At 43.9% G+C, this 17,239-nt stretch overlaps 1 protein-coding gene across 3 annotated transcripts in view; it reads right to left on the reverse strand.

The window, feature by feature from the left end:
* Window positions 1-17,239, reverse strand: part of EGFLAM (EGF like, fibronectin type III and laminin G domains) — a 185,071-nt gene that overhangs the window by 70,721 nt on the left and 97,111 nt on the right. For all 3 annotated transcript variants that reach the window (XM_088023705.1, XM_088023704.1, XM_088023703.1), the window contains one exon: window positions 15,150-15,316. In XM_088023705.1, the coding sequence (XP_087879831.1) occupies window positions 15,150-15,316 (167 nt within the window). The remainder of the gene's footprint in view (window positions 1-15,149; window positions 15,317-17,239) is intronic.

A 17,239-nucleotide genomic window follows, 5' to 3' on the forward strand; every position in this document is an offset into this window, starting at 1 on the left:
GAACAGGAAAATCAAGAGAGCAACATGCTAATGGGGGTGGTTTTACATTAGCCTAGTGTGGGGGTCCAGGGTGGGGGTGAGGTTCTCCATTCTGTCTTCATGCCCCTGTGTCTCTTGGCTTCATGCATATCCTTGAAGATCTCCCTCAAAAAACCTTCTACCTGGATTCCCTTGTTCCTCATCCCCTGTCCCTTTGGAGAAATCCCACTCAGCCATCCCTAATGTTACCTCACTGGGAAACTTTGGCCAATCCACCTCCCAGCTTCCTGATCCACAAAAGCCATCCCTGTCCCCTCTTGGAGCTGCAGAGTGCATTCTGTATACTGCACATCACTATGCAGGTAGTTAGTGGTATGATGGTCTGTTCACTGGACTGGATCATCAACCCCACGAAGGCAAGAACTTGTTCAATTCTCTTTGAAAAATGTTGGGCCAAAATAACTACTTGTGAATTAATGGCTGATCCTTTTGGTGACTCTATACAGAATATACCCTTGCTTTATGCCTTTAAGTGCTCATCTGTATTTATATGAAACTGTGTTCAATTTTCTTACACATTTTGTTCAGTATTATTCAAACTACAGATTCCAAACACATTAGTGAACAGTAAAAATCACTCAGTGGGGCATGGCCACATTTTTTTTTTTTTTAATGGAACCAAACGGTATCAAAATAGAAAGCTCTGCATTCAGCACAGTGAGTATTGCTCCAGGAGACATCTGCATACACACACACACGTATTTATAGATGCACTTGTATGCATTGGGCTGCAGTGCAAATTCCAACTTCTTACTGGGGGTTGCAGCCCAAGAAAGTTGAAAAATACTTCACTCTAGTTGATTTTTTTGAGTGCTGGTTAATTTTTCAGTCTGGTTGCCATTTTACTGTGAGCAAAGTTTCGATTTTCTAATTTTATTTTTATCTCAGAGTCAGGTTTCTCCACCTCAGCACGATGGACATTTTGGGATGGATTGCTGTTTGCTGTGGAGGCTGGTGCCATGCGTTGTAGGATACTTAGCAGCATCCCTGCCTTCTACCCACTAGATGTTGGTAGCATCTTACCCACTTATGACAGCCAAAAATGCCTCTAGGCATGGCCAGCTGCCCCCTAGGGGGAAAAATTACCCCCAGCTGAGAACTACTCCTCTCTGGTGCCCCCAAATCTTTCAGGCATTCAGGCAGCCTTTAAGAAATGAATAAGACAAGGGACGCCTGGGTGGCTCAGTCGGTTAAGTGTCTGCCTTCAGCTCAGGTCATGATCCTGGGGTCCTGGGATCGAGCCCCGCATCGGGCTCCCTGCTCAGCAGGGAGCCTGCTTCTCCCTCTCCTTCTGCCACTCCCCCCGCTTGTGTTCTCTCTCTCTCTCTTTCTCTGACAAATAAATAAATAAATAAATAAATAAATAAATCTTTGAAAAAAAAGAAAGAAATGCATACGACGGATCTGAAGCCAAGATCCTGTGGGCGCCTACTGAAATGGAAGGTCTGGGGACACTGCTCTCTAAAGTTTCTTAACCTCCATCAGCTTTACAACCAGGTCCCGATAGGCCACTTTCTGACCGCATGAAACATCATCGGTCTAACCACAGGATTTTCACTAATGTGGCTGGAGCAGCGTGCCACAGGACACAGCAAGTGTCCAGGGTCAGGAGGCGTTCTTGGAAGCAGTAAGAATGGAGAAAGACTCCCAGTACTTCTGGCTGAAAGAAGCAGACCCTTGAGCAAAAGAGGCATCTCAGGAAATTCATGTGGAAGCTTCCCACTGGGACCATGGAAGCAACAGTCTCCTTGCTCTGAAAGGAAGCTACAAGTATGCAGGAGACCAGGGAAATTAAGTGTAGGTGGCAAGGAGTGACCCTGTTCTTACATGGAAGGGCGCGACGACGCGTCTAAGTGAGGTCTTTGCAGCAGAGAGGGGGGTAGGAGATGAAAAGAGCGCTGGCCAGAAGTCCCATGAATCTGACATGCATAGCCACTAACTGGGACCTAGAATTAGTCACTTAATCTGGTGAGGTTTCAGGTCCTTATCAGAAAATTTTGGAAGTTTGGCTAGGTCCTGAAACTACGTGCTCGTTCCAAAATTCCATGATTTGGTTTGGCTCTCTACTTCTCCTTTTCATACATATTCTCCTTAAAGTAATATAGAATTGCCTCTCTGTTGGTCTCCCCTCCTCTCTGTCGATTTCCACACCATAGCCACATGATCCTATTTAAAAGGTAGGTCAGATCCTATTATTCTGCTGCTCAAAACACTTCAAGGTCTTTGCATCTAACTTAGAATAAAACCCAAAGCCTTCACCAGGACCTACATGTTTGACCCCTGGCCTCTGGCGACCTTTCTGATCTCACTTCCTCTCCTTCTTCTCACTTACCGTGTCCCTGCCACAGGAACCTCCTTACTGGTCCTGGAGTACCCCGAGCCTGCTCTCACCCCAAGGTCTGCAAACTTGCTGCTCCCTCCACACGGAGGGATTCGGCTCAAATCCCTCTTTCGATAGCCCATCCCAAACAGCACTTCCCACCATCCTCTATGCCCTCTTACTTTTTCTCTTTTCCTCTTAAGACTCATCATTAAGGACATACTCTTTATGTATTATAATGTAATAAAGACTTAGTTTATTATCTACTTACTCTCTGAGACTGACTCTCTCACATATAGGCTCCATGAGGGAAGGGATAAACTATCCTGTGGACTGCTAGACCCCCAGCACCCGGAATTTGCCTGGTATGTTATAGCCGTTACATATCCACTTTTAAACATGAATTGGCAAAAGAATGCTTAAACAAGTGAAAGAATCACTGTAGATTCAAAAACTAAGTTCTTTACTTTCTCAAGCATCCGCAGACATTTTCCAGCTTAACATAATTACCAGTGGCGATGTATGAAGCAAAAAAACAAAACAAAAAAGGCCTGACTTCAAGTTGTTCATAACCCTTTTTACCTCTCATGCTTGTAATTTTCATTGTTCTAATTCTTTCTGAATTTGACGGCTCTTTATTTCATCTTATTTTAGAAATTCATTCTATCAGTTCTTGGTACCATGAGGACTCAGCATCGGTTATAAACAGGATGTTATAAAACCCTCAGATCTCTGCAGAGATTTTATTTTGTGTTTGCAAACTTTTCTTTCGATTGCAGAAACGCAAATTTAAACTTTTAGCTGTCCTCTCCCATGTTGGTTGGTTGGGACTAATTAACTATCGAAGAAGTCAATCATGTGAGGCAAGGGAAGGGAACATCTCTGTTCTGGGTCTTGACCACCTCAGGTGACTGCAAACTGATCCCAAAGGCTCTTCCAGCTCTGAAAGTCTGTGGATGACTTGGGAACTACCGCCATCTGCTGGGAGAGTCGGCCTACTTTCTCCTGAGGAGCAACTGTTTGTCATTCGCCAGCATTTGTGATCCTTTGGACTCTGGCCTTTGGAATTCCTTTATGACCAGATGACCAGGACGACTGATGAAAGCAACATTCCATTGGTCCAGAAGAGACATACATTTACTTTTTAAAATATGGTAGATAATGGGTTTCAAGTAAGATGGTAGCGCTAACCCACGTTCCCTGACAGATCTCTAGCTCACCACACAGGTGGGAATGAGAAGCTGGAAACAAAAATTCCAGTATGAGACCTGAGCTTTAAGGCAGATGATTTTTTTTCTTTTGAAAAATGGTTTTGTCTTAAAAGTATCTATGAACAATGTGCTTTACTATGTACATTACCTATCAAGCTACTCACTAATAGTTAGAAAAACAGGTGAGAGTCTTAGAGTTCAGAGGCTATCCATATTACCAACTGGCTGCACACGTGAGTCTATCCATCAATAAATATAAGGAAAGGATAACAGTCCTGACCCACTCTGCTGTACAGAGATGTCAGAAGGGGAAATATAAACATGGACAAGCTGAAAGCTAAGTAAGGGCATTATTGGGAGGCCCGGCTTTATATATAATAGTGAAACAATCTAAGTGTCCATCAACAAAGAATTGAATAACGTCATAGAGCTTTCCAATGGAATACACTATCATTATTAAAATTAATGATATAGATCTATATTTGTTGATATTTAAAGATGTGCATAGCATTTTGTTACACAGAAAAATTATATGTACTATGATCTCAGCATTGGATTCAAAAAATCCTGCAAGATTATATACTGCTATGTGAATAGCTGCTATGCCTGGATGCTGAGGTTAGTTATAATTTTCATTTGGAATTTTTTTACATTTTTAATGTTGTTTGAATGTTTTTTCTAATAATAAGTATGGGTTACCTTCTCTATTTAAAGACAACAAAAAAAGCTATTTTGGCTTTGACATGATTGCAATGGTTTCCCTGGTTGGTCTCACTGCTCTTACTCTGGCTCCTTCACATACCAGTACAAGTGCTTTCCCTGAAACCTAAGGTCTTTCCATTCCTCTGGTCAAGCCCCCAACCCTCCCAGTCTTCCCACCTTCCTTCCAGTGAAAGCAACGTCCAATGGCCTCCAATAGCCACCAAGGTCCTAATCAACCATAACCATGACTTCCTTTTCCCTGTTACCTCAACTCCTTACAGGCCTCTCCCCCAAACACCCCTAATCTGGCCACACAGGCCTCCTCATTCTTCCCTGAACATCCCACGATGCTCTTGCATCAGGGCCCCTGAATCTGCCTAGAACACTCTTCTCCCAGGTGGATAGATGGATAGATTAGATAGATGATAGGTAGATAGATCAATCAACAGATCAATCAGTTGATCTACTGACCCAGGTACACATATCCAGAAAATTCACCCCATCTTCCTTACTCAAATATCACCTTCTCAGGAGGCTTTCCCTGACTGCCCATCCCCTTGTCTGTTTTGCATTTTACCATAGCCCTTATCCCATCTGACATACTCTCTACATTTTTAAATTGATCTGTTCATTGTCGTCTGCCATGACTAAAATGTTAACTCTGCAAGGTCAGGGATTCTTTTTGCCTGTTTTGTTCACTGCTGAATCCCCAGCATCTGAAACAGTGCCTGGCCACTGTGGGCACTAAGTATTTGTTTGAAAGAGCAAATCGGTACATCGTAAAATAACTTGGGGTATCTGACTTTTTAGGAAAAAGAAATCCCACAAACTTTAGGAATTAAGTTGCAAACAAGGTTATCACCAAACTGCACTTTTATCCAGGCTCTGCAACTATGACCTTGAGAAGACTGTTGAGTCATTCTGGGCCTCAGTTTCCTCACCTGCAAGACGAGGAATTAGTCCTTGCCCACTCTGAGTTTATAAACTTTGAGTCGACAAAAGTTTGGCTGTGAGACCCGACTATCTCCTTTGTCCAAGGCAAATGCTAAAAAGGCCAAGATGAACGAGATAAGGTTCCTGCTCTCAGTAAGAGTGAAGGGCGAAAACATAATCCATATTCTTGGAATCCATGTAAAAGGCACCAATCTCTTATTATACAAGATGATACTATTACTACTTCTTTCAGGGGATTCCATCCTTCTGTCCCCCAGCTTCTTCCTCTCCTCCTCCCCACTCTGCCCTGGGCCCTGGGAAGCTGACCTGTGGGGCGGCCAGCTGGGATGTGACCATGTGGAATGTCAGCGGGAGCGTGTGAGGACGGAGGAGAGAAGTCAGTGTCTCTGTTCCTCAACTTCCATTCTACCAGGTGGTCATTGGACACACGTCTGAAGGTCGCAGCTCTTGCCCAATGGCTCTCCCTGTCTGTGTCCAGCTACTGGCAATTGCTTGCTTTTGCTTTCCTTCCATCGACCCAAATTTTGCAAAAGATTCCTTCACTGAACTCACTTCAAATGAACCAACTGTATGTGTCTCTGTTTCCTGCTGGAGCCTGCTGACACCCAAGATCATTAGAAAAGTCATCTTTTCTCCTGTGGTTGCTTCTTCCTTGCACATTTGTTTCACATTTGGTTGCACAATCAGACGAGATCCATCAGACCCAGCCAGTGTGTACTGTGTCCCTCCTCCGTGTCTGTCCCTACGTCCAGTGGCTTTCACAGGCCTCCTCTCTGTGCTAAACCACCACCGCGGTCCTCCTCTCTCATCGAAGAACCTCAGTGATTCAGGGATTTAGAAGCTAAGAGATGATCCCAGTGGAGAACTGTGCAAAAGCAAGAAGTGCTCCAAAGGAAATAACGGAAAGACTAACCATGAAATAAGGAATATAAAAGAAAGAACAAAACACATCATAAGGAAATAGAAGGAAACAAAAGGAAAAATAGTGAAGAACATTTGTGTATTACTTCAATATATGAATGTTTCAAAACCCATTGAGACGGAGCACAATACATAGTATCCAGTTGCTCACAGTGTGGCCGAAATAGCCCCTGACCAGTTCAACAGATGCTTCAGTTGGAACTAGAGCATCACGATTGACTCTTCTTTGGAAAAGTATATTTTCTTATCATTTGTTTTAGTCTTTCTTCCCTAGTGAGCCAGAGGGGGTAAAATATCTGGGTAGTGATTATAAGCAAATGTATGGTACTGTAAGAGGTTCAGAGGCCTCGGAAGAACAATTAATAGGTAGCAGGTATTTAAACAGCAAAGTGAATCATTCCTTTTAGAACCAATGAAGTTGTGCAAATGAGCACTCCTCAGATTTACATGCGTCGAGGCATTAGCAAGTCAATGGCGCAATTACCATGGAGGCACCTGAATGTAAAATCACTTTCCAAGTTATGTTTATGCACAAACTGCACACTTAAAATGCAGATTTATCTAGGCTATGAGGGAAACAAATGATCTGTTCTTCCCCCTGCTCCCGTTTTCCCTCTTACATTCTAAAGATTTACAAATCCATGAAGCTTGCCAATTTATAGGCCGAACCCAAGCTCGGGGAGTAATGCCCAGCAGAACAATCTTCCTCAGCTTTCTCGCTCTCCCTGGACAGCCGTGTAAACCTATCCAAATGCACCTAGGTTGCAGGCCCTCTGGGGCTCTTATTTGTTTCAGAATTTTTATGTGAAGATTAAAATTAAATTTCATGTGAAAGTTCCATTTCCATCAAGGAGACTTCATTAATATGCACTAATTGATTCTTTCCAAGTTTGACAAAATGCTACCGAGTAGGTTCCCCAAATTTCCCAGTCTCCTAATATTTGGGGGGGAACCCCAGTAATACATAGCACAGAGGTCAGCAAACTATGGCCCTCAGGACAAATCTGGTCCAGCTCCTGGTTTTTATACTGATGAAAGAAATTTCTAGGCCCAAAATGGAGCCGTTTCTGCCAGGGGTGCCACATCAGCAAAGAGAAACCTAGGTATCAGGTCACCTGGGTGGCTTAGTCAGTTAAGCACGTCTGCCTTTGGCTCAGGCCATGATCCCAGGGTTCTGGGATGGAGCCCCTCATCAGGGTCCTTGCTCAGTGGGGAGCCTGCTTTTCCTTCTGCCTGATGCTCCCCCTGCTTGTGCTCTCTCTCTCTCTGTCTGACAAATAAATAAATAAAAATCTTTAAAAAAAAAAAAAGAAAAAGAAAAGAAAACTAGGTATCTTTCAAGTCCCTGTAAATGCCCCTCTTGACTAGAAACGCAGTATATCCAGCCAGCCAATCCCAAATGCCCAAGCCAACTCTGAGCTCTATACTTACCTCTTTTGTCCTGATTCATTTTCTATTTTTCTCTTCCTGCTGTTCATTCTTTATCCTGCAGAAGCTTCTGCCTCCCACCCCATTTTGCAGCTCTCTGGAGCCTTGAGAATGAAGATTGCTCAATTCATGAAGTGTTAAATAAAGTTTGTGTGAATCACCTAAATTATCTTCTTTAATCCTTTTAATAGTACACAAGTGGTTTTTCCTTTCTTAAATGGTTGAAAAAAAAGTTTAAAAAATCTTTTGTGAACAGGAATATTACATGAAATTCAATTTCCCATGCCCATTGACGAAGTTTTATTGGAACATAATCACACACATTTTTTATTGTCTATGGCTGCTTTCATGCTACAACAGAAGTGAACTCAGAAATCCCAAAATATTTACTACCTTGCCTTTTACAGAAAAATCTGCTGACCCCTGTCTAAGTAAATGGCTAACCTTGGGGAGATTAAAAACAAGCAAACAAAAATTAGAGGTACAATATTTAACTATGAGGTCTTTTTTTTTTCTCTCTCTCTCTCTCTCTTTCTTGCCTGAATTCAGGATGTGCTTGAGTGATGAGAGAGATGAAATTTTGGTAGCAAAGTTCATTGTGCCTTGCAGTTTTAATTATCTGATGTCTTTTAAATCTGCAATCTTTTAAAACCAACCAACCAACCAAATCCATCTTAATGATTCTATTTGACCTAACTCTTGTAATCTCTTCTATGCTTCCACTTCTGTCGGGACAGTTTTTTTCCCTGAACTTTTGTTTCTGAATTCTGACATTCTAATGCCCTCAAGTCCCAGGAGCAGAGCTCAGGGCATGGAGTCACAAAGGAAAAGTGACAGACCAGTTGGTGATCACCTGGTCAATTACACCATCTACACCATCCTTCGGTAATTATGCATGGAGGAAACACATACCAACATCTCCTTCATCTTGAAGAGTGGGTAGATGTCATAATCTCTGTTTCACATGTGTTTCCTCAAAATGATCTTTAGGAGTAGAAAATATTATCTACTGCAGATATTATCATACCCATTTTAAAGATGAGGACACTGAGGCCCACAGAATTTCAGTGACTTTCCTGAGTTCTTACAGCAAGGTAGTAAGAGAACAGTTCTCCTGGCACTCAGACCCAGACAGGCCTAACAGATTCTGCTCCATCTAAAGGTACAGTCTTTGGGGGCAGTGAGGAACTTTCAAGGGTTGGCAAGGATTTTTCATAGGCACTGACCAAAAGAAGCAGTAGGTTGTACATAGAAATCATGGGGATTTGGGGAGAAGCTGCTTCTAGTCCTTTCCTGTCTGCCTCTTACCCATCCCTGGCGCCCACCACTACCTTCGGTCCCCACTCTCAAAGGCCTCTTTTCCATCTTTATTGTCTTGAACCTAAACCCCCAGGTTTTGCTCTCTTCCTTCCCTACTCCTCCCTCCCTCCCTCCCTCTTTTACTCTACTTTTTCTTTTTTGTGACACATTGCAATTCTGGAGTTGGACTTTTCCTGTGAACCTTGCCAGTGGGGAAACCTAGTGGGTTTCTAGACTCCCTTTCTCCTTCCATCTTCTCTTTGAATTCTCCAGACAGTGGCAGTGGAAAGTTTCCAGCCTCCAAAGCAGTCATGGGCTCTTGTCTGAAGTCATGTTTAGTCATTCACATACTCAATAAATATTTATGGAGCACCGACTTGGTACAGGGTGTTGGGGACACAACCTCGAGCAAGTCATTCCAACTCTACTACAAAGCTTATCCGGGAGGAGCGATCCAGATACTACAAGGGTCTCAGGCAGTGATGGTGCTCTGAGGAAATTACAGCAGGGATGGGGTTGGGGTAAAGGAGGGTGAAGTTCAGTGAAGCCTGCCTGAGGAAGGGACATCGGAGCTGGGGGGGGAGGTGCAAGCAGCGGTCATGGAAAGATCTGGGAAGGAGGGTTCCAGGCAGAGGAAACAGTGGGCACAAAAGCCCCGAGGCAGGAAAGAACAAAATGGCTTTTGTGAGGAACAAAACAGCACCTTCTGCTGGGACGGCCCTGCCAATACTAAGTACACTGCAGTGAAGAACTTATTGGTTCTTTCTGTGCCTAAATAACAATAGAACGTGAGAAATTAAGTGGCTGAGGGTGGCTGGACCAAAGGTTATGTAACCCTACAGTTGGCCAAACATGTGAGTTCTTTTTCATCCCATTTCATTTGTCTTTGGGAAAATGAAAGAAAAAATTTGGCTTTTTACTTCTACCATTTCTATTAATTCCAGTTTGTGCCCTCTTTTACTCTTTCCATCCTTCTAAACCAAGCAAAGTTTGGATCCCAGCCAATAAGTGGCCACACATGTCCTACAAAGCCATGCATGTGTGCCTGTGTCCTTGGGGCTCCACAGAGCCCCCTGCTCTGACCGGCTAATTTCTGAGATCAACTGCAGGGAAAAATGCATGCCACAGAGCAATAAGGCAAATTGTAATGCTCTTGGTATTTTTTTCTCGAAGGAAAAATAAATGAGCAGGATGGGGTAAGGAGTGGCAGACCATGACCTTTGTCTTTGTATTGTCTCTGGGGAACAGAATAGGCCCTATATGTGTGGAAAGTCACCAACAAGAGAACAGACGCAAATACAGGGTAGCATCATTGTTACTCAAGGTCACCAAAATGATTCTATTTCTTGTTAGAGACCTGGACCCCGAAACATCTTCATATTTTCTTCCCTCTCTGCTTGTAACTTGGTGGAGCTGAGGTAAGATGTGGAAGTTGGGCATACCGGGCACCACACCAGAGAAGAATTAGGTTATTTTATATATGGAAAAATGGGTTTGGGAAACTAATAACTAAACTAATAGCAAAATAAGAAGCTCTTCCTCACTCCAGGTGAGCATCAAGGAAGGAGAACACTAGGCCCCCGGCTTTCATTAACCACACACACTAGCAACTGAGATCCACGAACGGCCCCATTGAGCAGTGAAGCTGCTAATATGGTCTGGCATTAACAGGTCAGGGGAAGTCGATGCCTTGTCAGTAGAGCTGAGATGTTCTTGTCAGTAGAGCTGAGATGTTCTCTCTCCTTAGGAAAGGAGGTGGGTGGAGGTCTAAAATAAGCCTGTGGTGGTGTCCAGGTGGGGTCTCAAGGATTCCCATTGGGCACTCTCCACCTTGGCGGTCAATGTGAACATTCTGTTCTGAAGTTCACTGTTCAGGAAGCTAAGAAGGTACTACCCCAAGAAAACATCCCTGTGGGATGGACCTTGAGGTGAGGAGGAGGAGGAATGAGGACCGGGGAACGCCCAGCAGGCACAAATACTGGTCTCACAAATCCCTTCAGGGTGGCCTTCAAAATATTTAACAACTGGCTTGGGGTCTAACCGATCAGAAGGGCTGCCAGCTGTCAACGCTGATGATTCCCAGTTGAATTTCAGGCCTGCATGTATGTTTTATTCCCATTTTTGTATGTACCACATACCTCACAAGTTTTAAAAGGAAAAGAATTGTATAGGTTTTGTGTGTGTGTGTGTGTGCTGGCTAACTCCCTTAGTCCCTAGATTCCACCAGAACTATTTCCTGTACTTTATTTAATTGCTGACCCTGCTGTGCTCATGCTACTTTGCATTACAAGCATAAGAACCTCCTTTCATTTGAATCTGGCTCAAGAAGTAGCTTTGCAGTCAGCTAAGCTTGAGTTCAAATCCTGCGTTTACAATGACTATTCTTGGCAAAATATGTAACCTTTTGAAGACTCAATTTTTAAAAATCCATAAAAAGGGATACTATTCCTCCAGCCAGGGTTTCTGTGAGAATTAACACGGAGGGGTGCCTGGGTGGCTCAGTCGGTTAAGCACCGACTCTTGGTTTGGGCTCAGGTCATGTTCTCCGGGTTGTGTGATCGAGCCCCGTGTCAGGCTCTGCGCTCAGTGCAGAGTCTGCTTGGGTTTCTCTGTCCCTCTCTCTCTGCCCATCCCCTCTGCATGCTCTCTCTCTCTCTCTCTCTCTCTCTCTCTCTCAAATAAATAAATAAAATTAAAAAACAAAAAGAATTAACATGGAATTTCCTAGGTAATGTGCTCAGCGCAGTGCCTGACTCATATGAGGTTTTTGCAATGGTAGCTCTGATTTTGAGAATTTATTATAATTCAGATAAGTGCTAATTGGTAATTAGGTCATTTTATATATGGAAAAATGGGTTTGGGAAACTAATAACTAAACTAATAGGGGCGCCTGAGTGGCTCAGTCGTTAAATGTCTGCCTTCAGCTCAGGTCATGATCCCAGGGTCCTGGGATCGAGCCCCGCATCGGGCTCCCTCCTCCATGGGAAGCCTGCTTCTCCGTCTCCCACTCGCCCTGCTTGTGTTCCCTCTCTTGCTGTCTCTCTCTGTCAAATAAATAAAAATTTTAAAAAATAAAATATTAGCAAAATAAGAAGTGTGAATGTGACAGAATACAGGGTTTTCTAAAATATCTGAAGCAATCATGAGAAAAAAACTCCCAACTGAAATCCCAATTACAGCACATTCTCATGCATTCATGAAACCAGCCCTCTAATCAATTCTATTTCTGTTTTCCTGATTTGAGTATCTGTATATATGTAAAACACAGTTAAATTTTATTTATTTCAGAATATTTCATAGTTGAGAGTTCCCACTGAATCAGCCACCTCCCTTACCCATAATTACTTTGCAATGAGACAGTCTTAGTTCACACAGGAGACCAATCGTAACCTAACGTTACGTATCTATGAAGCAATTTCACGTGCCTTATCCCACTTCATTCACAAAGCTGCCACCCACCAGTGGGAAATCATCATCAGAAACTGCAAGCACAGACCACTATTTCCATTTAAAAAAAAAAAAAGAAAGTTAAAGAGACGTTCCAACCTCTGCCCCCTCCTGGGACTGCAGTCTCTACACCCACACCCAGGGCTGGCGCAAGGGGTCACATCTCGTCCTTCTACTTCCTTGTCTATGTGGAGAAGGAGCTATAGGAACGCACGGAGGAAAACAGCATGTGGCAGCTCACAAGACATGAGCAGAGGAGTTGGACGCTGGGGAAGCAGGTGGGCAGGGGCACGTCCGCCACACAGAGCACCTGCAATGCCCAGGATGCAAAAGCCCAGGATGCAAAAAGACAACCTCAGGTGTCAAAACACAAGCAGATCCCAGGGCCTGTCCCAGCCACTGTTGCCCCAATTTGGGCCCTACATCCCAAAGCTTAACCAAAGATTATAGCACGGATCTCATCCAGCAAGAGTGGAAGGAGACCCTGCCTGGATTTGAAATCGAATCGTTAACATTTCTTCTGGAAAGAAGGAGCTTCATCCCTTGTCATATGACTGGGGAGTTTTAGCTTCTAAATCCTAAAGAAGAAGGAGAATGAAACAATTGCTGGGTGATGATCGTTACTGTGTATGTATGAGTGTGTGTGTGTGTGTGTGTATAGGTCTGTGCATGTGTGTGTATTTGTGTGTGTTCATGTATGTGTGTGTGTATGTGTGTGTACAGGTCTATGCATGTGTGTGTGTATAGGTCTGTGCATGTGTGTATTTGTGTGTGTTCATGTATGTGTGTGTGTATGTGTGTGTACAGGTCTATGCATGTGTGTGTGTGTTTGTGTGTGTGTGTGTGTGTGTGTGTGTGTGTGTAGGGGATGTATGTACGAATGTGTGAGGGGTGGCCTCACCATAGACCCATAACCCCCAACAATTCAATTTGAAGGAAGAAGCCCTGAAATTCAAGGTTAGGGTGAGGGTTGTTTTCAGAAAAGCCAAAATTCCTAGGATTTGGGGAATATGGTGAATCCGCACCCTGGAAAGAGACATGGCCTTGTGGCCTTGGCAGTCAACCGCGCGGATGCTGTATGAGGAGCTTCCTTGGACTGACTGACCAATATAAATAGGGCTCTGTGCTGGCCAATAGAAAGCAACTGGAAGTGTTAGGTAAGCTTCTTTTCTTTTTTTTTTTTAATTTAAAATCAATTTAATTAACAAATAGTGTATTACTATTTTCAAACGTAGAATTTAGTGATTCATCAGTTGCATATAATACCTAGTGCTCATTACATCACGTGCCCTCCTTAATGCCCATCACCCATTTACCCCATCCCCCACTCCTCTCCCCTCCAGCAGCCCTCAGTTTGTTTCCAAAGATTAAGAGTCTCTTATGGTTTGCCCCCCTCTCTGATTTCATGTCATGAAACAGCAGATGTTGGCGAGGATGCAGGGAAGGGAACCCTCTTACACAGTTGGTAGGATTGTAAACTGGTGCAGCCACTCTGGAAAACAGTATGGAGATGCCTCAAAAAGTTAAAAATAGGGCTACCCTAGGACGCAGCACCTGCACTACTAGGTATTTATCCTAAAGATACAATTGTAGTGATCCGAAGGGGCACCTGCACCCCAATGTTTATAGCAGCGATGTCCACAACAGCCAAACTGTGTAAAGAGCCCAGATGTCCACCGACAGATGAATGGACAAAGAAGAGGTGGTGTATACATACAAAGGAACATTACCCAGCCATCAGAAAGAATGAAATCTTGCCATCTGCAATGACACGGATGGAGCTAGAGGGTATTACGCTAAGTGAAATACATCAGTCAGAGAGAGACAAATACCATATGATTTCACTCCTATGTGGAATTTAAGAAACAAAACAGATGAACACAGGGGAAGCGAAAGAGAAACAAGATAAGGTAGGCTTCCTTCTGAGAGGTCCTCTCTAGGTAAAGAGGACCCGGGGTAGCGGCAGGGATCTATGGATACAGGAACCCGGAGGAACTTGTTGTTAAAACTGAAAAGGTTACAGAGTTTTCAAACAAAAAAGTGCCAACATTCCAGTTCTGATATCTCCCCACTATAGTGTTCTAAGTTCATGTCAATATGCCCCCCATTTCCAAAAGATAAAGATTTCTAAGCCAAGGTTGGCAAGGTGGTCTAAGTAATCTAAGTGTAGTTCTTGCCTGAATCCTGTGGGAACTTCTTAAACCCCAGACCATAATCAGAATCTGAGTTTTCACAAAATCCCTGGGTGATGTGATAGCCAGTGGCCCAAGTTTCCCTGAGCCCCCCAGGGAGGCACTGTGACAAACAGGAACTTTGGCCATCAGTGACCCCCAGCTATACGTCAGTGCACCAATGACTTTGATTCTCCCTGACCATCATTCCGCAGGACTGATTTTACTTGAGTGTCCTTGGTTATGGAGATGAACGCTAACCCTGAAGAGTCTGGGAGCATTATTTGTTTCTTCTAGCATTCTCAGATGAACCCATTTTCTCAAAAGATGCAAAGGCCAGGAGGCTGGGGGAGGCTGCATATCATCTTGGTATGTGGTTTGCCCTGTAATTGTGAAAGAACACTGACCTCGGACTCCCCAAGGACGATGCAGAAATAAACCTTCTGCTGACCTCCTGTACATAGAAATAGCCTGTGTCCCTGTGGAGAGCCTCGAACTTCCAAAGTGCTGGGAAAAGCACAGCAGGAAAAGCTGAGGATAACCTCAGTGCAGGCTGTCCCTCTGCAGGGCACTAAGAAACCCCAGTCAGGCGGGTCCTAGCCAGGCAACCCCAGCAAAGCAGCTACGTCTGTCCTTCCAAAGGGCCGAGGTACTCACAGAAGGTCCTGATGGTGTCGCTGGGCTGGCTGTGGGGGCTGTGGCCGTGGCGATTCACAGCCCTCACTGCAAACTGGTAGTTGGTATCCGGATCCAGGCCCTTGATAACCATGGAGTCCATCTGGATGTGCTCTTGAATTAAGGTCCAACTCATGTCCAAATCTGGTCTTTATTGATTAAAAAAACAAAACAAGAAGCAGTAATTCAGGAGGAGCAAGAGGGAAGGGAAGCTTGCTGGCTATGTAAACTGACCACGCTCGGACTCTGGCAGCAATGCTTGTAAAAATGAGTTAACTCTTCCTATCTAAAAGTCATCTTGATTTTAAATCATAGGTCCTCATTATTCGGTCACTGCCAATAAAAGCAAGTAGATCATTTTTAGGGTCAGTTTTAAGCACTGTTTCAGCGTCATCCGCTTTGCCTCGGCATAGGCTTGACTATGGTGAAAAGATCCCCACACAGGAGTTCATTTTCAAGGACTTTGCCTTCCAGATGTTTCATAAACAAGCCTTCCCCTAACTGTCCCCATTCCCAGAGGTCAGGAGGGCACAGATTCCATCTATTCACAATCTGTTCACAAAGTAAACAAATAATAAGTTTTACACGGTGACTAATTGCATGAACTGCCATGGGAAAACCCAAGAAGACTCTGTTAACGGCCATGCTTGCTCTTAACAAAATTGTACAACGGTGCCAACTCGCTGAATTTTCATACGTTCTTCTAAGAACCCTAGAGAGAATGCAGACCCTCACTTAGAACTCCCAGCTGGGAGGCAATAAGCAGAGGGTAAGGGATACAAACTCTGGGGTTGGACAGAGCCACTCAAATCCTGCCTCTGCTACTTACTAGCTGCTACTTAACTTCTTTAAGTAACAAAAGTACCCATCTAAGAGGACTGTCATGAAGATTAAATGAATCTATACCCTCAGCATAGTGCCTGGCACCATATTGTAAACACTCAGCGTATTTTGGCCATTATTTAAGGGACTTGCCCACATCACAGAGCTGGTAGATGACCCCAGGTCACCTGCCTACTACTCTGTACCTGTGTGCTGCTGTGTGGTAGCAATAGCCCCCAGGGCCAGTCAGCCCTTGAAATACGGTTCATCTGAACCGAGATGTGCCACAGGGTAAGGCATACACTGGATTTCAAAGGAAGAAAACGAATGTAAAATACCTTACTCATCACATGTTGAGATGATAACATTTTGGATTCAGGGGGTTAAAATATATGTTATTTAAAATTAATTTCACTTTTTTCTTATTGCCTCTTTTTTTTAAAGACTTCATTTATTTGAGAGAGACAGAGAGAACACAGAGGGAGAGGGAGAGGAAGCAGGCTCCCCACCGAGCAGGGAGCCCGATGCAGGGCTCGATCCCAGGACCCTGAGATTGTGACCTGAGCCAAAGGTAGACCCTTAACGACTGAGCCACCCAGGCACCCCTCTTATTGCCTCTTTAATGCTACTATTAGAAAACTTCAAATTTCACATAGGGCTCGTATTATATTTCTATTGGACAGTGCTGCTCTATAGGCCAGAGTCCCAGCAGGGAGAAGAGCACCCCACATAATAAGAACTGCAGAATGAAACTTGGGGGGGCACCTGGGTAGCTCAGTCAGTTAAGCTTCTGCCTTTGGCTCAGGTCATGATCCCAGGGTCCTGGGATCGAGTCCCGCATCGGGCCCCCTGATCAGTGGGAAGCCTGCTTCTCCCTCTCCCTCTGCCTGCCGGTCCCCCTGCTTGTGCTCTCTCTCTCTCACTCTGTCAAATAAATAAATAAAATCTTTCAAAAAAAAAAAAAAGGAAACTTGGAAATGGTGGTGCATGGCTGCAGGATCGCCTGAAGGGCCTAATCGAGTGGATGTTTTGTGTTCATAGCTAATAATAGTTACCATTTATCAAGTGCTTGGAAAGAACCAATCTTGTTCATAGTATCTATGCAGGAGATACTAATGTTAAACACCTTTCTCCCTTATTTTTACAGAGGTAACAGGCATTAAACAAATAAGTAACTTGCCCAAGTTCATACAGCTGGTAAATGGTGAGGCCAACTTGGATGGATGAGGAAAGTTTGGATTAAGAAAATC

The sequence above is a fragment of the Eumetopias jubatus genome, unplaced genomic scaffold, assembly GCF_037043125.1.
Source record: "Eumetopias jubatus isolate StellerSeaLion01/CBP00866 unplaced genomic scaffold, mEumJub1_p1.0 scaffold_5, whole genome shotgun sequence".
NCBI classification, from domain to species: Eukaryota; Metazoa; Chordata; class Mammalia; order Carnivora; family Otariidae; genus Eumetopias; species Eumetopias jubatus.